Raw genomic sequence first — 23602 nt, forward strand, 5'->3', positions numbered from 1 at the left:
AGGCATTCACATGCCCCACGACCCCAGTACACAAAACCAGTGACCCCCGCAGGGCGATCAGGGGTGGGTGGGAGATGGTATTGGGGGTGTAAGCTCTCCGCCGGGGGACTCGCGCGTGGGCCCCGAGGGTCATCGGGCTGCAGAGGTGACGATGCAAGGGGCGGGTGCGCCTTCCCATTCTTCCATTTGGGGGAAACTGGAGCATCCTCTCCTCCCGCGCGCGGGGGGGCGCGGACAGCTCCCCAACGCAGTGGCCCGGTGGGCTGGAGCGACCCTCGGGGCGTCGGTGAGACGCGACAGCAGCGGCGCGGCAGGCGGGGGCGGCGGGGGGGCGGGGGCGGGGGCCGGCGGGGGCGGGGGCGGCTGGCGCGGGGGCGGGGGCGGGGGCGGGGGCGGGGGCCCGCCGCTAGGGGGCGCCGGAGCGCGCCGGGCCGGTCCCGCGGCCGGGGAGGGCTGGCACGGCGGCGGCCGGCCCCCGAGCGCGCGGGGGGCGGGCGGGGCGCGGACGGCGGGGGGCGCGCGGCGGAGCGCGGGGCTGTCAGCGCGGCCGCGCGGGCCCGGCGTCTCGGGCTCCCGCTCCCGCCGCGCACCCGCAGGCGCGCAGGGCCATGGCTGCCGGGCGCCGCCGCCGTCCCCGGGGCTGCCGGGCGCCGCCGCTCGCGCCCCTCTGGTGCTTGGCGGCGGCGCTGGGCGCGCTGCGGGCGCCGGGCTCGCGGGCGTTCAACCTGGACGCGGACACGCTCACGGTGTACAGCGGCCCCGAGGGCAGCTACTTCGGCTACGCCGTGGACTTCCACGTACCTGCCGCTCGCACGTAAGTGGCCCGGCGCGGGGGGTGCGGCCGCAGGTGGGGTCCCCGCGCGCCTGCCCGGGGGGGGGTGGGGGTCCCCGCGCCGGTCCCCGCAGCCCGATCGGAGGACGTCCCTGAGCTTCCATCCCGCGGCGCACTGGGGGGCCCCCTTCCAGGCTAGATGTGCCTTGCGGACCCAGAGCCCGAGACGGGCCGCTTGCACGGGCAGCGCCGGTCCTGGGGAGCCCCCGGGTCTGGAGCATCGTGCAGAGGGGCGGCCCGAGCCCGAGCCTGTTCGCGCACAGCCTGCGGGGCTGAGCGTCGGGGCGCGGGCGCGGGCGCGGGCGCGGCGGGCTCCAGGCAGCCGGCTCTGCCCTTTGCTCCCCCCAAGCGCCCCTTCTCGCCTCTCGCTGTGTGCATAGCTCCACCTGGAGAAGAGTTAGCACTATCTGCACCCCTCTGCAAAACCAGTTTTTCAGACGCCCGGTAGGTTTCCAGTAGGAAGTCGGGTTTGACAGTCGCTCTCCATCCTAAATCCGTTCCTGCGCCCCGACCCCCCCGGCCCCCCCAGTCTCGGGGAGACGGCGCCGCGTGCGCACCCTGTGGTTCCCAAGGAGTGACTTTTCTCCACGCCCTTCGCAGGGCCAGCGTGTTGGTGGGGGCGCCCAGAGCCAACACCAGCCAGCCCGACATCGTGGAAGGGGGAGCCGTCTATTACTGCCCCTGGCCCGCCCAGGGGTCCGCGCAGTGCAAGCAGATACCGTTTGACAACACCAGTAAGTGACTTTTGTCATCCTCCACGGCGGCTCCCGGTTTCAAAGAAGCAGAGCCAGGCGTGCAGTTACCTCCCCACCTTGCGGTGGATGGGTCTGTGTTGTGGGCCGTCCGGGTCCCTAGAGAAATGGGCTTAAGACTGAGTGAAGGGCGGGGGGGATGTAGGGCGAACCCCAGAGAGGGAACCCGGGATGCGTCCTGGTAACTTCTGTTTCCTTGCTGGCCCAAGATGAGCAGTTTCGGGGCGAGGGGATGCTTTGAAGAAGTACAGATGTTCCACCCTAACCTTGATGGTGGAGAGAGTTTGGTTGCTTCCCAAGGACAGACCTGGGAAAAGACAGATCCTTAAGGTGTCCTGTGCCCAAACTCCGGAGGCAAGACTCAGCTGCTATGGACTCAGACATCGCTCCATGTTGCTGTTTAATTCTTTACAGAAAGAAAGAATTTTCTTTCAAAATATTGGACATTGGATGCAAACTAGTCCAGGCAGAGTGTAGATGGATTACATTCATTTCCAAAATCCCTAGACAGATGTTTCTTATTTAATTAAAGGGAAAATACATTTTAACCAATTCAGGCTGGTTAGGTTTCCTCTGGTGTTTTCTCTTTGGGTCCTGAGAAAATAATTTTGAACGTAATGCTTTCAAAAACATTAACGCTGAATGTTTTAATTTGTACCTCTAAAACTTTATGCATTCAAAAGGAAGACATTATCAGAAACCAGATATCTCTTTTCAGAAAAATGTGAACTCAAATAATCTTCTTTGATGATCATTTAAAATTCCTTTTGCGCCACACAACTGTTTTTATGACATCATTCTTCATCATTGCTACATTAGTGTGCATTCAGAATGTATGTAGAAAATCCATTTTCACAGCGTTTTGATGGAGTCGGATGGATGGTATTACCTGCTACTATAACCGATTTGCAATTTTCTGTTTTAAAAGAGAAAATAATTTTGATTCTATCTATATGGAAACTATTTCAAAGAAGAAAAAAAATCCTTTGCAAGGCTTACCTTGAATTATGACCAAATTAGGAAAATGCTTCATAAAAGCATTTTCAAATTATGTTTTTCATATGTGTCTATAAATAGTCATAGTAGCTCATTTACCATTTTATTAAGTAACTCAGTCTGTACCATTTTTTGTAAGCTTTTACTTTAAAATATGTTAGAAATTAGAAAAATTAAGCCATCTGATGTTATTTTGTAAAAGAAATCTTTTAACTGGTTGTTCAATTGGTCTTCTAAATGCTTCTGATTACAGACCTATCTCTAGTTTGAGAATAGATTTTATATAATCCTGATTTATAAAATTAGTGGCATTTTTAATAATCCATATCAAAACCATTTGTGTTTTTAAAAGTCTTTAAACTTAAGCCTTGGTAAATAAAGGCATAAATCAATAGTACTATTTGAATTTAAGTTAAGGGAAATAAGTATTTACATTTTAAAATATGTTCATGTATTTTTACCAAGAAGCAATCTATAGTCATGGACGTGAATTTTATAACCTGCTAGAACATTCCCATAACATACCAAATCAGGATCTGGTTAGTATATTTTTCCTTTGATAAAAGAAGAACCGATGTCTGCCCAGATAAGTCACATCTGAATACCTTTCTAAAGACTAATCCCAGTAGATGTCATGGTTTAACAGATGAAAACCAGAGAATGCAGACCTCAATATGAATTTTTAAAAACTGAACACTCCCAACCAAAAATTTCTGATGTTAAATTATAATAGGTAAATTTTCCAAAAGTTCCTCCTAGAGCAACTGCTTGCAGATTTGAATTCACTTTCCCATGGAGAACTAATGCTGAAAGATTGTGCTTTGGTTTCCAGAAGAGCCCACAAGAATGCACTTAACCCTTATTGTAGCTGAATTATAGTTGTAGTGAAACCTTAGGGGACAAACTAGCACAGTTTTAGCAATTAAATAGATAGGAAAATAATAAAGATGTCAGAAAAGATCAGTGTTACTTGGAGAAAGAGTCAGGGGTGAATGGCATCTTCTGTGCAAGTTCAGAGAAATGCATCTGGATGTCTCAAAGAGCTCTAGAGATTAATGCTGCTGGCTCTACACTATATCTTATTTTACTTCTAAGTGAATGGAAGTTTTTTGGATTTTTTTTTTTTTGATAGACAGATGCCCTCATCTTACTACTATACTTAGCAACTGTTAACAGTAGGGATTTGAGGATTCAGAAATGGAACAAAATAAGGGGAAGAAACAGGGAGGGAGGTAGATGTTTCTGAAACAATTGAGCAAAAAACAAAAAATGAGGATAACAAAAGAACCAAAGCAGAGGAAGCCACACGTTGGTGAGAAATGAATGGTCCCTGATGGAAGGAGCAAAGCAGCGAGCTGTGAAAGCTTGGAGGAGTCCTACTGAGAAGGATCTTTGAGAAAAGAAAGTTCCCCGTGTTAGCCATCAGGGGGTACTGTGGGCCCAGGAACCTTGGCTGCTGTTGGGAACGGCCTGGGAACCATGGGGCAAAAGGAACCCGAGGACCCCAGGTCCATGCTGGCTACTGAGTGGGTGCTAGCGCACAACACACATCATTTCCACCAATGTCTTTATCCAGGCGGGCGCCCCAGACAGTGGCTACCATTTGCTGCGAAGCTGGGAGGGAGAGGGGGGCAGCGAGGGGCAGTGCAGCTATTTGCAGTGCAAGTCCCCGTTCTTTGGGCACCGTGTGACCTTGGAACCAAAGATGAAAGGCAGACATGCAGGTGTTGCTGACTCGGGTCTGGTCAGTGTTAACCACCTGCTTGACCCTCACGGATCACCTACTACGTACCAGTCACTTATGCACCTTACTGATAATCCATAAACCGCATTTTATGAATAAGGAAACTGATATCAAAGGTGCTGGAAAAAAAGTTATGTGCAAGACCACACGAGGGTCAGCAGGAGATGCGGGGTGGGAGAAAAGGCCAGCCTGCCACACCCCGAGCCCGCCTGCCTCTTCACCCTGCCTTCCTTCCAGGGTGGGAGACGATGGGTCCCACTAGCGCACAAATTCAGGGGCAGATCCTGTGAAGCTGAGCTGCTGCTGGCCCTGCCTTCCCCACCTCCATCCCCTCAGCCCCCAGTTACCTTGGCAAATCCAGTGTCATTGATCTTCCAGAGAAGATCTAGAAGAGAAAAGCAGTTCAGGTGGAAGGTTGTAGAAAGCAGAGGTTATAGAAGGAGCCTTTGTCTTGATGGGAATGATGGGTTGGGCCTGCCCCTGGTTTGCCCCAGCCCCTCACAGCACGCCGGGTCCCCTCAGTGTCCCCAGTCAGCTGCCTCCTGTCTTAATCTCTGCCTGCTGGCAGCAATGGACAGTTGTCCCAAAGAGGAGGAAATTTCCCTGCTTGACAAAGTAGTGGCTCTGAGTGCTGAACACCCACGAGCTGATGCTCCCATAATAGAGCGGGATGTCTCGGCTGTAAGTATTAGATTGAGAAGAGAGTAATGACTTCTTTCTCTGTCTTTTCTCTGTGTGGCTTTACTATTACATCTGAATTCGGGGCCTTCTAGGTAAATCAGACCTCTTTTTTTTTTTTTAAATTATATTTATTTATTCATGAGAGACAGAGGCAGAGGGAGAAGGAGAAGCAGGCTCCATGCAGGGAGCCCGACGTGAGACTCGATCCTAGGTCTCCAGGATCATGTGCTAGGGCCGAAGGCAGCGCTAAACCGCTGAGCCACCCGGGCTGCCCTAAATCGGACCTTTTAATGACATTGTTTCAACTTGCTCAGGCCCCTGGGGTGTCTACAACTTAGTGTTCACTGGGGGTGACCTAAAAAAACTCTCACCTAGGCACTGAGGGAGGCTGGCCTATAATTTAGTCTCTGAATCTGGTTGTGATCTTGAACTTCAGTTTATGTAAGGTCACCTGCCTTTTTTCTTTCTTCAACTTCCATTTAGTTAGGTTTTCTTTTCACTAAATAATCCTCTATTTTATTTTTACCTTCCCATATAACCTGGATTTTAAAAATTACTTCTCATCGTAAATGCTAAACCAGGAAGCCAGGGGTAGCCTAGCACTTCAAATGCATGAATACTATTAAAATCTGTGGTCCTTTCAAGTACGGAGGAAGGAAACCTTAGGGAAGCATATGGCAGTGGGGGAGGTGCAAAGTGCAAAGAGTAGATAATTTTCCTGCTCTGTACAAAATCAAGTGGTTGCAAAAAAGCACTTCTCTCATCTCCCTTCTGTCTTTCCCTCTTACTTCACTAGAATAAAATTCCCCCCCTTCACCAAATTGATTTCTTTCACTTTTGCCTCAGGAACCGTCCAAACTGTGCCCCGTGTCTCCAACAATTTAACATCTGCCAAATTCATGCCTCTCCTTTCTAAATCTACTCCAAGGTTCATTTCATCTTTTTTTTCCCCCCTACATTTTCCAAACCCATGTGTGGGGTGAATAAAACTGCTAGATTACAGCGCTCCTGCTAAAAGGGGGAGAGATGAAACAGAATGAATAGAGCCTCCTCTTTGGACTGATGAAAGGCAAATTGCAACAATAGTGGCAAAGGCATAGTGTGCAAATATCTGATTATTTTAAATATGCAAATGAAACATTTTGAGGAGAAAGATAATGGCATGTGCTCAATTAAGAATGAAAATCGTCATAACCCTAAAAGTAATGGTGAGGCAAGACAGCTGGGAACCACTGGCAATTAGGGACCCACATAAAGAATGAACAGGAAGAGGTGGGCGGTGCCATTGAGATTTGGAAGTCATCTGAGAAAAAGTACTAGAATTGGCCTGGCCTTCATTTAATATCTTTGTGCTTAAAACAACAACAACAACAACAACAACAACAACACGGAACCTTAAAATGGGAGACATTTTGCTTTAGGATATTTCAAAGCTCTGAAATGGTAAGATTTTGCTTAGAATCGTGTTTTAGCTTGGGGACCGGAAGCCTTTGTGTTGGGGGTCTGTTTTATTTTGTGTTAAGTGAGCCCACAATAAGAAGCAGCTTAAAGCATCTGGCGCTGTGACTGGTACAAGGGTTGCTTTTTTGATAATATTGGGTGTGCCCCTTTTCTCATGTGAGGGTTGGGAAACATATTGGTCACATAAGTCTTGCTTTTTCCAACTTCCTCAGAAAGAAATCAGGTTTTGTTCAGGAACAAAGAGAAGAAAAATGTAGGTCAGAGCTATCAAATAAATGACAGAGGAAATAACACAAATGTGACAAAACTCATGGACAGCAGAAATCTGGGCTTTTGAGGGGTTGAGCTGGAAGTGGAAAAGGTGGGGAGGCAGCCCAAATATTAAGAATTAATATTTAGAATTGCTCTATTAAGAATTAATAGTGCAATAATTAGTACAAGTGCTGCTAATCAGAATGTGTGTGTGTGTGTGTGTGTACACATACATATATGTTCATTGCTGATCTCACGGAATCCATGGAGGGTGGTTTTGCTGGATGGTTCACGTTTCTGGGAGCAACTCATGGTGGCAACCACACCTGCCTGACACACCACCCAGCCAGATGCATCCAGCATCCCTAAGCTTCTCCCAAATGGCTCAGCCTTCCATGAGACAAAATGCAACTGAGGTCTGATACGAGAAGGGAGGAGGCAGTGGTCCCTACAGCACATAGCAACCGAGGAAGCAATTAGAAAAAGGAAGTCCTTGAAACTCTAACTAGAAATGGGAAACAGATCTGCTGTACGGCTAGTTGAGCAGTATGAGCATTAGGCGCCTGTTGCCTAATCTGCAAAATTCTTTCAAGAAACTAGAAGTCTGTGCCATGGAACTGGCTTCCAGGCTCTTGGCGGGAATAGCCCATAGCAGTAGCTGCTGCAGTATTCTGGAAGAAATGTAGGAAATTATCTTAAAAGTATCCTGAAAGCAGAAAAAAAGCCCTAGGACCTATAAGGGGACCGGTTGAGATGTGTGCATTCAAACTTTACCCGTTGTGTATAAAGAGCCCTGTATCTGTGCACTGTGTTGAGGAAGAGTGTTGCCAATATTATCAAAAAAAAAAAGCTCAAATCACATGTGCTCTGACTGACACTATCCAGACCCACAAACACAGATTTTTGAGGAAGACAGATAGACTAATTATTGATCCTATTAAAAACACCTAGAAAAAAAAGTAATTTTCAAAATTCACTTTCAGTATATCCTTACAAACATATTTAATGCATCAAGCAGGGTGCACCTATGTAATGAAATCCTAAAATAGATTTAGAATAATTTTAATTCTATTATGGTTATTTAAGGTATATAAGCAAATCACGATTCACCAGGAGGTGATTTATACTTAAAATAATCTACCTAATACATAATGCTTTAATACGGTGTTATTCCATTGGACTTTAGCCAGGTAGCTCCCACACCAGTTTGAAAGAAATGGAACTAAAACTCAGTCCTACAGAAAGATCAGTTGCTGGAGCTCTGATATTTTATATGTGGCCTCAAAAGGTGTGCCAAATTTCCTAGATCCATAAACATTGGTTAAAATGACCATTTACCCTTTTAATTGTTTTTAGTAGAAACAAGGCATAGGTTACAAATAAATCTTTGTAAAAATGCCAGGTGTTGGAGGTGGGAAGTAGGTGTGGGGCCAAAGAGGCAGAACAAGGGAGTTTGAGGAGTAGGCACACAAAGGAACTTTCTACGTGTTGATGGTGGTGGTGGATACATGGCTGTGTGTATCTGTTAAAACTCATAGAACTCTGTATCACCAAGAGTGAATCTTAATGATTGTAAATGAAAGAGAAAATGAGAGAGAAAATTTTTATGAAGAATGCTAGAGAGTTATATATTCGGTGTGGGGATTCAATTTGGTTTTGTGGCCATTGCTATGAGCATGTGGTCTTTAAGCTTCCGGACTATGGGAAGGTCTAATGTAATAATAACTGGCAGCATAAGGAGACACATCTTACCCTTGAAGAGCTTAGGCTACTGCCTCTAAGTAAGAGGGAGCAATTGGTCAGATCATCATGTAGGACCTTCTTTATCATTCTTTAAAGGATTGTATGTTCAGAGAATGTTGGTAAGAGAACTGTGAATGAAAACATGTTGAGTAAGAGTAAATCTTGGCAATGAAGCATCATACTTGTGTAATATTATCCCTACAGGAAATCCAGGCATGGGACCCCTCATTGGTAGTCATTACACTAAGGAGACCTTGCTTCAAATGCTTACCGTAGTTATCTCAGTCAGCGTAACCACCCTCAGGGCATGCATGCCCTAACATTAGTTCAATTCTTTTCTCTACCTCTGCTATCTGAGTACAGACACAGATTATAGGATATTGCAAAAGCCTCTGCATGCATCTGCCTTGGTTTCCAGGACGTGTAGAGATTAGAGAGACACACACCATTGCTACAGGAATAGGTTTATGGACCGTGCACAGTGTACCTTATGTGCGGCATCCCCCCAGGTGTAGGGGGTGAAGCCAACTCCCCCAGTCAGGTTATGGCTCCATCTCACATGTGTCTTGGTTGTTAATCCCTATGATTTGCTCAGATGTCTCCAGCTTGCCACACCGCCTACACAACTTACGTCTTTATTTTTTTTTAAAAGGTTTTATTTATTTATTCATGAGAAACAGAGAGAGAGAGAGAGAGAGAGAGAGAGAGAGAGGCAGAGACACAGAAAGAGGGAGAAGCAGGCTCCATGCAGGGAGCCAGACGTGGGACTCGATCCCGGGTCTCCAGGGTCAGGCCCTGGGCTGAAGGCAGCGCTAAACTGCTGAGCCACCCGGGCTGCCCAACTCATGTCTTTAGCACAATATGTTAGAGCACTGGGTATCTCTCAAGTATGTATTACCTACACACACACACACACACACACACACACACACATCCCTGGTCTCCCTGGGTCCATGTCCTGGTGACTCTTCCTCAACCATCCGGAGCATCTTCTCTCCCAGTAATGATTTTCTGGTACTTCTGGCTTCTTTCTTCCTGCCATTCCCAATGGGAAAAATGTTTTTAGACGTTAATTCTGAAGTTGCTGCCAATCCTTTTTTTAGAAGAAAGGAGGCATAAACACTGAAGAGTAATGTTTTCAAATATCCTAAATATGAATAGTCAAGTATATTATGGCCTAATCACTATGGGAAACGGTTTTATTTTAATGTTAAGTGAAAAACATAAAATTCAAAATTGTATCTAGACCTGTCGAAGAGTGCAAGAAGGGATAGGTGATGAGAAGCTATCTTTGCGAAATAGGATTAAAATTGGGTTTTTCTTCTTTTCCTAAATATATACATATATATTTTAAAGATTTTATTTATTTATTAATGAGAGACACACACAGAGAGGCAGAGACATAGGCAGAGGGAGAAGCAGGCTCCATGCAGGAAGCCCGATGCACTCAATCCTGGGACTCCAGGATCACGCCCTGGGCCGAAAGCAGGCGCTAAACCGCTGAGCCACCCAGGCATCCCCTAAATATATTTTTTAACCTCATTTTCAAAACCATGGACAGGTATTTATTTATGATCAGGGAAAATAGTGGTAAAAATAAACATGCAAAAACTTCTAAATGAAGTTACCGAGTTCACTGAAGTATTGTGAAGATTGAGTAGAGTTTTAAAATGCACTATTTTTGTATGGATACTTTTGTTTCTAAATATTGAAGAGCAAGGATGTTTTCAGTAACAGTTATATATGTAAAAATAAGAAGATGCAGAAGTATTGCCTGTTTTCATTTTCGATTGTCCCTGAATCAGTCTTCATAGACTAGATGGTCTGATACGAAGTTTCTAGAGTGTTTCACAATAAGGGACTGCTCATGGAGCAAACCACTGTGCAGATCCTACCAATTCAAATGCTAGTTTCATCTGGAAACACCCTCACACAGACATATCTGGAAGTAATGTTTAGTCAAATATCTTGAGCCATTCAAGTTGACACATAAAGTTAACCATCTTATAAACCCTGCTTACAGAGCAAGCCTCTATAAGACTTACGACGTGAGTACTCCTAGGAATGGCACCTTAGAATTCATGAACTAAGGAAACCCACAGGATTCACAGGATAGAGCATTTATTGGCTGTCACTATTTATCTTCACATTTCTTAGGCCAAAACATACTCAGGTATTACTGTAGTAACAAATGAGTTCAGATCTCTTGTTTCAAACAACCCAGGTATATCGCTTGCTCACATTGTGTGTTTAATATGAGTTGGTAAGGAGGCTGGCTCTGTTTACTCAAGCCACCGAAGGATCCAGGCTAATGGAGGTTCCTTATTGACATGTGCTTTCAAGATCACCCCAACTGTAAGGGCAGGTGGAAAATTACACATTGTCTGTTAAAGCATCTGCCTAGAATTGACATTTACCGCTTCTCCTCACATTTGGTAGGTGAAAGCAGGCCATGCCAACTTATTTCACACTTTTTTAAATCCACACCTAACAAAACTGTATCTACAACCTTTAAAAGAATACCAGATAGGAAATGCAATAGAGGCTGCTGTCTTTGAAAAATGTGATTAAAACTGGTGTTTCTTCTATCCCTAATGGATGTCTCTTGTAGGACATATTTTTGGGGGACACTGAAATGGCATGGTTCTTTGGGACTACAATCCCAACCCTCACTCTTATGGTAGAGAGTGGACACATGGCAAGGAAATGCAGGTGTTTCTGTCAGCAGATACAAAGATATGAGTAAAACTTTATACCAGAAAATCAGTCCTTAACCTGATCCATCTGGACTCCATTCTCTACCACAAATATTGTCTGAGAAGATTGAATGCCCTTCATCCTTTCAATCAGGCTCCTTGGTGGACATGCTATTAAGTCATAATGTCTTTTCCCACTCAAAGCACCTTTCAGTAAATTTTAACTTACCTTAGTTATGAAAATATTACCTTAAGATAACAATGGAGCTGAAAGTAAAGCTTCATGTTAGCAAACAATAAAATCAAATTTCAGTGACAAGAGGAGTTTTCGCAACTTTCTACAAGAAGATATTATTCTGAACAATAGAAGTGTGGCCATGAATGGAGCCCAACTCCCCTTGGGGCATTTACAGAGCATAGCCAATGACAAACTGGGGGGAAAAGGAAGGTAAGACCAAAGGGACAATGAGTGGTGTCTGTGTGTACCCAGTTTTTATTTTATATTGGGTGGGTATTATTTTTCTGGAGCTGCTGTAACAAATTACCACACATTTACTGACTTTAAACAACACAAACTGATTAACTTACGGTTCTGGAGGCCAATGTAGAAAATAGGTGTTGGCAGAGTTGTTTCCTTGATTTTTCCACTTTCCAGAGATTTGCTCACATTTCTTGGTTCATGGCCCTCTTCCATTTTCAAAACCAGCAATGTCAGGTGTCATTCACCCACTGCCACGTCTCTGGCCCTCCTTTCCTGTCTCCATCGTCCACTCTGAAGTATCCTTGTTATGACTGTGGTCCCACTTGAATAATCCAGGATAATCTCTTTGTCAACTGCTTAACAACCCTCATTCCCCTTTGCCATGCAACCTAAAATAGTCACAGGTTTGGGGTGGTGAATATGTAAACATTTTGGGGGGCTCTTATTTTGCTTACTCTAGGTGATTTGAGTTTTACTGAGGAGGGAGTATATCTGAGCAAGAACCTAAATTACGTGAGGGAGGGAATGAAACAGTATTGAGGATTGGGTAGTGTTCCAGGCTTGCAGCGAAGTCATTGTTAAAATCTGGAGATGAGGACGTCCTTGGGAGATGGAAACCACTGGGCTGGATTGAAATAAGTCAGGGAAAGAGTTACGGAAAATGAGACCAGAGAACCAAGTATATTGGCAAGTACCTTAGAGGCCAGGGGCAGAGTTTTGGATTTTATTCAAGGAGTGATGGGCAGCCACTGGTGGTTTTGAGTAGACAGGTAAGATAATTTGAGTTACGTTTTTCCAGGGATCAGTTTAGCAGACTGTAGGCAAGGAAGGAGACCAGATGGAAGATTCTCCCCCCTTGTCCACTGACAGAGAAGTATGGTTTGGGTTGGGTGATAGCAGTTAGGGTTGAAAAATGATTGGATCTGGGGTTCAACTGGAGTTGAATCCAAATGGTGAAATTTGAGCTGCTTATCTTATTCAACATCTAGGTGAGGTCACATGGGAAAGTGGATCAGTAAAGTTGGAGCTCAAGCAGGAGGCTTGGAGACTGAGGTTTAGAAGTTGTGAGTATTTGGGTGATATTTAGGACCACACCTGGGAGAGTGAGTATGGAGGGGGGCGGGTAGCAAAGCACAGCCAAGAGAAGAGGGAAGGGAGTAAGAAGGGGGAGATCAAGGTTGAGATTAAGTCCTAGGGCACCCTGGCAGTTGGAGAAATATTGGAGAATTGAGGAAGATGAGAAGGAGGACCATTGAGTTAGAAGAAGTTATGAAGCCAGTGAGGCAAGCCTTGTGAGGTGGAGTGAAGTTAGGACAGAAATGGAGAACATTTGCTTTGGCAACGGGAAGTTATTGCTGATAAAAATAAAAGTGGTTGTGGTGGAGTTGTCAAGAGAGAATAGGAGAGGACCAGTGGGGACCACAAGGACCAAGGACTTTTACTGTATATGGGATCAGAGAAATGTAGTCATTGAGAAGATACTACAGCATGTTTACAGTCTATTGGGAGTCATCCCGCTAAAAGGGAAGCAACAGTGACCAAAAGAGAAGGGAACCTGCTGAAACAAAGTCCCAAGAAGCTGGAAAAGGGGGTGTGGGACACAGATGGAGGGACACAAGGGCAGCTCTTCCTCAGTGACAGGACACGGCACAGTGAGGGCACCACTGAGAGAGGTTGGCAGGTCTGGAGACAGGAGGAAGAAAATGACCTTGCTCATGTCTTGCATTTTCTCCTTGAAATAAGAAGCAAGGTTACCAGCTGAGCATGAGAAGGTTAGGAGATTGAAGAAGTGTGAAGAGTAGTCTCTTCACATGGTGGAATGAAATGAGTAGGGATGCCACGGTGGAATGGAATGAAATGAGTAGGGATGCCACGGAATTGATCAGCAGACAGTGTGCAGGGACCGTGCAAATGTTTAATTCTGAATTTATTTGTGGAAGGAATAAACTTTTGCCTTTGCCCACCTTACGGTGTGGTGCTACTCATTTGGGATAGGATTTGAGATTTCCCAGAGAGCAATTCCATCCGGAGTATTAATCTTCTGTGAGGATACGCTGCAGATACAGAAAGTTTGCATTCTGAGATGCCTATTTTATGTGACATTGGGAATGGTGATTCCTTCATTTTAACCACAAAATGAACCGTTTTGTTAAACGAATGGTTGGGATCCTTTTTACTACATCTTCTGGCAACAGAGATGAGATCCCAAGGAAATGCAAGCATATGACAGGAGTTAGTGTAAATACATTTTCAAGCGCTATTGGGAGGCAAGTTTATATAGCCTTCATCCTGAAACCCAATCATATCCTGTATTTAAAAGCATTGCTTTGAGGTCATATTGAAGAGATTTATGTCATTTAATCTGCTTCCTGAGATTCCCATGCTGAGAGGTTTTCATTACTTCTTGAAGCAAATAAATTGTTGGGCACTAAACAGAAGCATGCTGTGCTCCTGTCAATCTGAAGGTGACATAGAAGCTGTAGGGAGACTTGTCGGTTCCCCAGCTGTGTCTCTGGCCCAGACTTTGGAGACCAGGTAATTATTTCAGGTGTGAGAAAATCTAGGGCTGAGAGAAAGCCTGAGGAATGCAAGGAGCTCGAAGGAAATCACTGTTTGGGAATGAAGAGATGGTGCTGGCAAGAGAATTCTGCTTTAGGACAGAGAATGAATTTGTAAGTGGCAAACCTGCAGGAAGGGAAACCAGTCAGGAGGCTGTTGCAGAAACTGAGGCTAAAGAAATGGTGGTCACAGCTACAGAAGTGGCAAAAGGTATGGAAAGAAACAGATGCACTTGAGAGGCCTTTGGAAGGATCAGGAACTGCCTAGGGAATGGAGTTTGGGAGTGCAGCATTGCTGATTGCCTAGGATGCAGGCCAAGCACCTGGCTTGGTTCGCGGGGCTACTGTTTTACTAGGTATATATAGCAAACAAAACAGACGTGCTCTCTGACCTTGTGACATTCAAGCCCAAGGGATGAGAGCATCAGGGTCTGGCAGCGGGAGTCTGTAATAGCAGAGCGTGAAGGTTTTAGGTGTGCTGAAGAAAGCTCCTATCCCTTCCTGGAGGGGGACTTGTGTGTATCAGGGACAGCTGTTCAGAGAGGGCATCACTAAAGGTCAGAGCTGAAGAGTGATGTGTGTGCGCGTGTGGGCATGTGTGTGCATGTGGATGTACCTGTGTGGGCTGTGTGTCTGTCCCAGGCATGGGTGAGATGAAAGAGAAAACTGTTCTAGCCAGCACAGATGAGTGGAGCGTGTTGGCGCAGATGAGGTCAAAGGTGATGTCTCCATAGAGTTCAACTATACCCAGCTCTGCCTTTCAGACTTTCACATAGTACTAGGGGAGTTTTGTTTTTGTTTTATTTTGTTTTTAATCTGATCTGCCAGAGATGGCTTACCATTTCCCTTCAGAGAGATGAGTCTTTCACTTATTTAACATTTGCTCCCCCAGCTCCATCATACAAACTAGCAGAATATCCACCCATAAAATCACTTGCATCAAACCAACAAAAGTCCATATGTATTTCTGGAATGAACCTTACATATGACTTGAGTTAACTGGTATGTGACAAACATTTCAAATAATATCCGATGATGTAGAAAACCCATTTGTATTATTGCTGAACAAATAAATGTCTGAAGAACACTGGCTAGGCACTATTGATTGTTAAAAATCAAGTTGGGAATATGATCTTTATTCTTGGCAAGACACTACAGACGTGGAAATAATGATAGCAGAAAATTTATAGTCTCGTCTAGATCGGGAAAACTATATAGTATTATTTATGGGAACAAATATTTAAATAGCGGTATGAAAATAATAATTTAAAATAGAACTTTCATGATTTCCAGAAAAGAAAAAAAATATCTTAAACAAGAGGAATGAGCTAGAATCCTCTTACACTCTGAATGCTTGGATGGGCTTACCAAATTTAACCACTACTATGTCCAGAGATTAGGATTCAATGATCTTCCACTTTGTGCCTTATATAATTTATAGAAGTTTCTTATATTGTTTGAATTATTAAAAGCAAAAATCTGAAAGAATTTCAATTTGAAGAATTTTTGGCTGTACATTTTAAAACAGTTTTTTTATGACACATATTTTATTTTATTTTATTTTTTTAATTAATTTTTATTGGTGTTCAATTTACCAACATACAGAAAAACACCCAGTGCTCATCCCGTCAAGTGTCCACCTCAGTGCCCGTCACCCATTCCCCGCCAACACCCGCCCTCCTCCCCTTCCACCACCCCTAGTTCGTTTCCCCGAGTTAGGAGTCTTTATGTTCTGTCTCCCTTCCTGATATTTCCCAACATTTCTTCTCCCTTCCTTTATATTCCCTTTCACTATTATTCATATTCCCCAAATGAATGAGAACATACACTGTTTGTCCTTCTCCGATTGACTTATTTCACTCAGCATAATACCCTCCAGTTCCATCCACGTTGAAGCAAATGGTGGGTATTTGTCGTTTCTAATGGCTGAGTAATATTCCATTGTATACATAAACCACATCTTCTTTATCCATTCATCTTTCGATGGACACCGAGGCTCCTTCCACAGTTTGGCTATTGTGGCCATTGCTGATAGAAACATCGGGGTGCAGGTGTCCCGACGTTTCATTGCATCTGAATCTTTGGGGTAAATCCCCAACAGTGCAATTGCTGGGTCGTAGGGCAGGTCTATTTTTAACTCTTTGAGGAACCTCCACACAGTTTTCCAGAGTGGCTGCACCAGTTCACATTCCCACCAACAGTGTAAGAGGGTTCCCTTTTCTCCGCATCCTCTCCAACATTTGTGGTTTCCTGCCTTTTTAATTTTCCCCATTCTCACTGGTATGAGGTGGTATCTCATTGTGGTTTTGATTTGTATTTCCCTGATGGCAAGTGATGCAGAGCATTTTCTCATGTGCATGTTGGCCATGTCCATGTCTTCCTCTGTGATATTTCTCTTCATGTCTTTTGCCCATTTCATGATTGGATTGTTTGTTTCTTTGGTGTTGAGTTTAATAAGTTCTTTATAGATCTTGGAAACTAGCCCTTTATCTGATATGTCATTTGCAAATATCTTCTCCCATTCTGTAGGTTGTCTTTTAGTTTTGTTGACTGTATCCTTTGCTGTGCAAAAGCTTCTTATCTTGATGAAGTCCCAATAGTTCATTTTTGCTTTTGTTTCTTTTGCCTTTGTGGATGTATCTTGCAAGAAATTACTGTGGCCAAGTTCAAAAAGGGTGTTGCCTGTGTTCTCCTCTAGGATTTTAATGGAATCTTGTCTCACATTTAGATCTCTCATCCATTTTGAGTTTATCTTTGTGTGTGGTGAAAGAGAGTGGTCCAGTTTCATTCTTCTGCATGTGGATGAATGACACATATTTTATTAGTTTGGTTATGTCATTTCACTATTTAGACATAATATGTAGCATCCACTTGTATTCATTCAGTTAGTTCACTTATTTGTTTGTATGCTTAATTATTTATATTTGATCAATTTAACATGTTAATATTTATCAACTCAAAGCATGTTACTTTTCAGTCAGAGAAGGACAATCATTTGGTTTCACTCATTGGGGAATATAAGAAATAGTGAAAGGGATTATAGGGGAAAGGAGGGAAAATGAGTGGGAAAAATTAGAGAGGGTGACAAAACATGAGAGACTCTTAACTCTGGAAAACAAACATGGGGTAGTGGAAGGAGAGGTGGGCGGGGGGGATGGGGTGATTGGGTGACAGGCACTGAGGGGCACACTCACTTGACAGGATGGGCACTGGATGTTATACTATATGTTGGCAAATCGAACTTCAATTAAACAAAAGCATGTTACTTTTATACGTTTATATATTGTAATATGATTGCCACTGAAGCAATATTTATCATATTACATCGTTAAAATACAGTAGTATTAACTAGATTCATTACACTGTGCCTTAGATCTCTATGGCTTATTTACTACTCGTTACAAGTCTGTACTGTTAAACACCTTCATTCTTTTCCTCCCTCCCCGCACCCTCCAGTAACCACCATTCTACTCTGCAAGGCAGGGTTTTAAGGAAGCGATTTGGAGTAGTTGGCAAACAAAGAAGAATGGAATTTTGCAAAAGAAACATCATGTAGGGGATCCCTGGGTGGCTCAGTGGTTTAGCGCCTGCCTTTGGCCCAGGGCGCGATCCTGGAGTCCCGGGATCGAGTCCCACGTCGGGCTCCCGGCATGGAGCCTGCTTCTCCCTCCTCCTGTGTCTCTGCCTCTCTCTCTCTCTCTATGTCTATCATAAATCAATCAATCAATCAATCAATCTTTAAAAAAATTTTAAAAAATAAAAAAATAAAAGAAACATCATGTATAAAGTCTAGGAATAAGCCTAAATAGGGAACAGAGAGGGAGTTGCCTAAATGGAAGGAAGGTCAAGTGTGGGGTTCCAGACCTATGTTCTGGAGGGCAGGGCATTTAGATTTGATCTAATAAATAAAGGCAGGGATACTATTTTTTATGTGTCTGTGTGGGTGTGAATGCATTCTACACACATAGTTGCACAATGTATACATATATGATGTATACAAATAAATCTATAAATAAATGTATAGAATATTCATTTAATCAGAATAATACATTTCTGTCCATCAACAGATGAATGGATACAGATGTGGTATATAAAAGAAGGGGAACTGAGTGGGAAAAATTAGAGAGGGAGACAAACCATGAGAGACTCCTAACTCTGGGAAACAAACAAAGGGTTGCAGAAAGGGAGGTCGGTAGGGGGCTGGGGTGACTGGATGACAGGGACTGAGGAGGGCACTTGATAGGATGAGCACTGGGTGTTATACTATATGTTGGCAAATTGAGTTTAAATTAAAAAATGTAAAAACAGTTAACAACAACAACAAAGAAAGATGTGGTATATAGATACATCAAAATATTATTCAACCATTAAAAAGGAGAAAGCCCTGCCACCTGTGACAACATGGATAAAACATGAGGGCATTATGTTAAGTGAAATAAGACAGAAAGAAATGCTGTAAAATCTCACTTATATGTGAAAAGAGAAAACAATAGCAACAACAGGAATAAAAACTCAGAAAAAGAGATCAGATCTGTGGTTACCAGAGGTGAGGGGAATTAGAGGAAGGTGATCAAAAGGGACAAACTTCCAGTTATAGGATAAACAAGTCCTGCAGATGGAATGTATAGCAGGAGGACTATGGCTAACACTGCTGTGTGTTATATATGAAAGGTGTTAAGAGAGTAGATCCTAAGATTTCTCACCATCAAGGAAAAAAAAATTCTTTTTTTTTATCTATATGTGAGAATAATGGATGTTTACTAAAGTTACTATTGTAATCATTTCATGATATATATAAGTCAAACCATGATGCTGTACACCTTAAACCTATACAGTGCTGCTTGGCAATTATATCTCAATAAAACTGCAAGGGGGAAGTATAACATTATAATTTATGATTACAATTCCATTTTTTGAACATTGCATGCAAAAATGAATTTGTGATACTTCCTCAAATACTTGAAAATTCACAATAAGATGCTCAAGAGTACAAAGGCTACAGAGCCCTTCTTTAATAGCAGTTTTAAGGGTGTCGGGAGTCACACATTTGGAAGTTTAATTTTCCTGGGCCTAAAAACCAACCCAGATTCTTTTCTTGGATGTGTTTCTTTTCGGCAAGGAGTTCTCCTGCCCCAGCTGTATTATTTTGAATTTTACAAAGGAGTAATCCCTGTTCTCAGGTATGTAGTTTCAATTTAAATGAAACTTTTACAGCATACACTTGATTATGGGAAAGATTACAAACAAACGTTTAAAGATTTCTTTTTACCCTTTTCCTGATTAAAAATGTCTGGACAGCTCCTGCAACAGCTTTAAGAAAATCCCGAAGGCTGTGCACTTAAAGTGATGACTGAAGGTATAAGGAAGCTTACTGTGTTCCAGCAGGAGGTCAAGGACTCATCTATAAATAGTTTTCAAAAATCTGCCCCCCATCTACCAGAATGTTCTGCTGCACCTGTGTCAGTTTCAGCTCTTCCCTTCTCTCCCCCATGGTGATCCATCTTCACTTCTTGTAATTCCTCCCATTTTACTAAGCTAAACGATTAGAAAAATCTGCTAGAAGCCCATATGTGCACCATATTCTATGCTCCCTCACTCCTGCTCTGAAATGAATATTCCCGTGAAAAGGAAACCAAACATTAGTAGGATTGCCAGCCACTGGGATTTGTACCTAGATTGCCCCGAGACTGAAGCTTCCGATTTAAGAGAGGTAGCTTCAAAGCCCAGAAATGTAGGACAAGCCAAACCAATTCAATTGTTGCCACCTATCAAAAATTTCCAGTGTGGCCTACAAATCTTTAGATTTTTATCTTTAGGGTTTTTTTTTCCCTCCAGATCATATTTTATTAATTTTAAAGGTTTTATTAAGTAATCTTTACACCCAATATGGGGCTCGAACTCAAACCCTGAGATCAAGAGTTGCACGTTCTACCCACTGAGCCAACCAGGTGGCCCCCAGATCTTATTTTAAACGAAAGTGAGATAGATCCTATTAACCAATATCCTAAGCAAATTTCTGAATAAATAGATAGGGACTTGGATATTCATTCAACAAACACTTATGGAGGGCGTACTCCATGCTAGGCACCATCCTAAAAGTGGGAAATACAGAGGTGAAACAGAATTAACGTCTCTGCTCATGGGATTCACATATATTCTGAAGGAGACAGACAGGAAGCGTGCAAACCAACAAATAAGATCATCTCAGGTAGTGCTCAGCTGTGTGGAAAACCATGGCAGCGGGAACAGTAAATGCAATGAGAAGACAGCAAAAGCTGATACTGTTCAAGGGACAGGAAAAAAAAATTTTTTTAAGGGACAGCAAAATTGATGGGTCTGCACCTCCTGAGCCTGGGCAGTTGGAGGAGTCGATGCTGGAAGCAGGCAGGGGCCTTAATCGTGTCAGGACTTAATCACTGCAGAGGTGGGATTACAGCCGCCCAAGAAAAAAGATAGTATACTAGGTATATTTGTAACATATATGTGGGGAAAACAATCAATACCCAGAATATATGTTGAATTCTTAATAAATCAATAAAATCAAATCTTCAAGAGAGAGAATGAACAAGGGTTGTGAACTGGAAATTCGCAGCAGAAAAGGCTGTGTGGCAATAGAAAAACATGGTCACTGTGCCGCCAATCAAGGAAATGCCAGTAAGGACAGAACAAAGGAGGTACCAGTTCATGGTCACCTTGATTGGCAAAAACATACAAATGCGTGACAGTGGATACCTCTGGAGAAGAAAAGGGGGGGATGGAGCCGGGGATAGTTGCCAAAGGATACTGTCGTATTTGTAAATATGAGGAAGCTTAGTGGTCAACTCTGCCTACAAGGGTGTGTTATATTAAGCCCTTGGACCTTTCTCTACTTTCTTAAAGCCTTGAAAGAGCTAAGAACGAAAAATACATTTTGTAGATATTATTCTGTATCAGTGCACACGAGTCTGTCACGCATATATTAACAGTTGGATAGTGGTCTACTTTACAGATAACAGAAATTTCTGTTTGAATCCCTTCTGCATAAATATTTAAATTCCAATTTTGCTATCACAACCAGGATGACAGATATGTCCATATGGCATCTTTCAGCTTTTGTGTAATTATTTCCATTGAACAAAATCTTGAATGTTGAATTATTCACCACCACCCCCAAAAAAGGTACATTTAGGGACACCTGGGTGGCTCAGTCAGTTAAGCATTTGATGCTTGACTTTGGCTCAGGTCCTGATCTCAGGGTCCTGAGATTAAGCCACGTGTGGGGCTCTGCATTTTGCATTGAATCTGCTTGGGATTCTCTTTCCCTCTCCCTCTGCCCCTCCCACTCATGCTCTCTCTTACTCTCTAAAAGAAATAAATATTTTTAAAAAATGTACATTTAAAACTTTGATATATATATTGCCAAGTGGCCCTTCCAAAATCCTATGTTGATTTATTGTCTTGCAGAGTGACCATTAATATTTTTTTGTCAAATTGGTAGGTGACAAAAGTGTTAAGCCATTATTATTTTAATTTGAGGCTAGGGACCTCTCCATGAATTTACAGGCTTTTAAATTTCTTCTTCACTCTGCTATGCCAAGTCCTTAGAGCTTTCTCCTGTACAATGCTAGTCTTTTATTGATTTGGGAGCTTTTTTACATATACATTATATTGATCCTTCCCTTGACAAAAGTTTCAGCTGGATTTTCCTTTCTTTACTAATTTTGTTAGTAGTTTTTTGCTGCTTAGAGAGATTTAAATCACATGCCGTCACTATAAAACTTTAACCTCACCTGTGGCTTTGTTTTCTCCATAGTTGGTGATGTGCCAAGGAAAGAATTGTTTAGGTGACTTTTGGTCTCCACTATCTCCCAGAACCACTGGCCCTTCCAAGAGTTTTCTGGGCTTGACAATGCACTTAGGGTAACCAGTGCCTTCCTTCTGCTATAGATACCCATGTGTCTATCCTAATTGTTTTGCCCCATGTCATCAGTGCATCAGTGGGAGTTTGGTCAGGAGAACAGAGACCACTCTGAGTATTACAACTAGGAAATAATTGCATACAGAGACTGAGAGGCTGACCTTGGAAAGCCTGGGGGTATGAAGGTTGGGAAGGTCACTGCCTGCCAGTGAAGAAATATAGAAGTTCAGGAGTCAATCTCTGCTGTCTGATGCACCCTAAAGGGATGATTATCAAGGGATACTTGAGAGCTGCACAAAGAACATCACATCTGTCACTACTGCCGCCCATATGTGTGCCCGCAGATGCCACCAGAGCATAATAGCTTCTCCGTCTTCTCTTTCCAGACAGCTCATGAGCCTTTCATTCAACCAGAGTCTTACTCGTAAGGGGTGTCTAGGAAATGTACGTTCCAGGCTTTCAGCCCTCTGCCACACAGAGGAGGGCTCAGGAGGGCAGAAGCCTTGCTGAGTAATCCCCAGGGGTTATTTTCAGTAAAGAACAAATCAAACCAAATAAAATCAAGACATTGTCCATGCATGGGTTTCTTGAGCACTGGTGTGCAACAGATAGAACGGAGCCTTGTGTTGAGGTATTTGGCATGAGAAAAATCTTGTACAGAAAAGGAAGGTGGGACCCTGGAAAGTTCACTTCCATAGTCAACCCCAAGTATATTTCACTCATTTGAAATTTTACAGAATTATGATATTAGATTTCAAGTCACAGGACATATCAAAATAATAAAGCAGAATTTTGAGAAGGTGGCTGGTCTACCTCAATGATCAAGGAATGGATGACCCATCTAGATTGAAGCTCATCTCAGTAAATGAAGATCGAGGACAGTGGAATCCTCTCCTGCAATCCTTGGATTGCCTGTGGAATTTGTGTAATAATGAAGCCCATTCATTTGTATTCTTGGTGCAGAAGAAATTTGTTGCTGGAAAATAACCCACAGTTGATGCTTTTAATCCAGTTACACAGTTCAGCCTCAGAACAGCAGAGAAGGTGCCTCAGGAGTCCCAAAGGCAAAGTTACATCGTTTTTTTCTAGCAAAACCAAGTCAATTTGAAACTGGCGTCTGATTTTTCCCAGAATCCATTTCCTTCCTCCCAGCAACCTGCTTTTAAGTCCTTTTAGGATCTCCTTTAAGGATGTTTGAAATTTTGGAGGTGCTGGTCTTTTCATGGCTTTTTAGCAGATTGGAGATTTAAAGCCACTGTGCTGTATTTTCTCTCTGTAATTAATCAACACCACATAGACAATCTTGAGAGGTGTTACTAATTTCACTGCTGAGTACCAAAAATCACTAATAATAACATATTCTATGCATATGTGTGAGGTCCTTTCCAAGTCTTGGACTTAGGTTGAGTTTCCAGGTTTCTAAGTAAGGTATTTGTAAAGGGTTTGGACTTCAAGTTGTATGGCTACAGGATTTCTGTAGTATACAGCTTCTCAGCTTATAAAAAAAAA

General features: G+C 43.2%; 1 protein-coding gene across 1 annotated transcript in view; it reads left to right on the forward strand.

Moving 5' to 3' along the window:
* The first annotated feature begins 514 nt into the window (after positions 1-514).
* Positions 515-23602, forward strand: part of ITGA8 (integrin subunit alpha 8) — a 168145-nt gene continuing 145057 nt past the window's right edge. The window contains exons 1-2 of the mRNA XM_041767597.1: positions 515-814; positions 1433-1566. Coding sequence (XP_041623531.1) covers positions 609-814; positions 1433-1566 — 340 coding nt within the window. The 5' untranslated portion in view covers positions 515-608. The remainder of the gene's footprint in view (positions 815-1432; positions 1567-23602) is intronic.

This window comes from Vulpes lagopus, chromosome 8 (genome assembly GCF_018345385.1).
Source record: "Vulpes lagopus strain Blue_001 chromosome 8, ASM1834538v1, whole genome shotgun sequence".
Classification (NCBI taxonomy): domain Eukaryota; kingdom Metazoa; phylum Chordata; class Mammalia; order Carnivora; family Canidae; genus Vulpes; species Vulpes lagopus.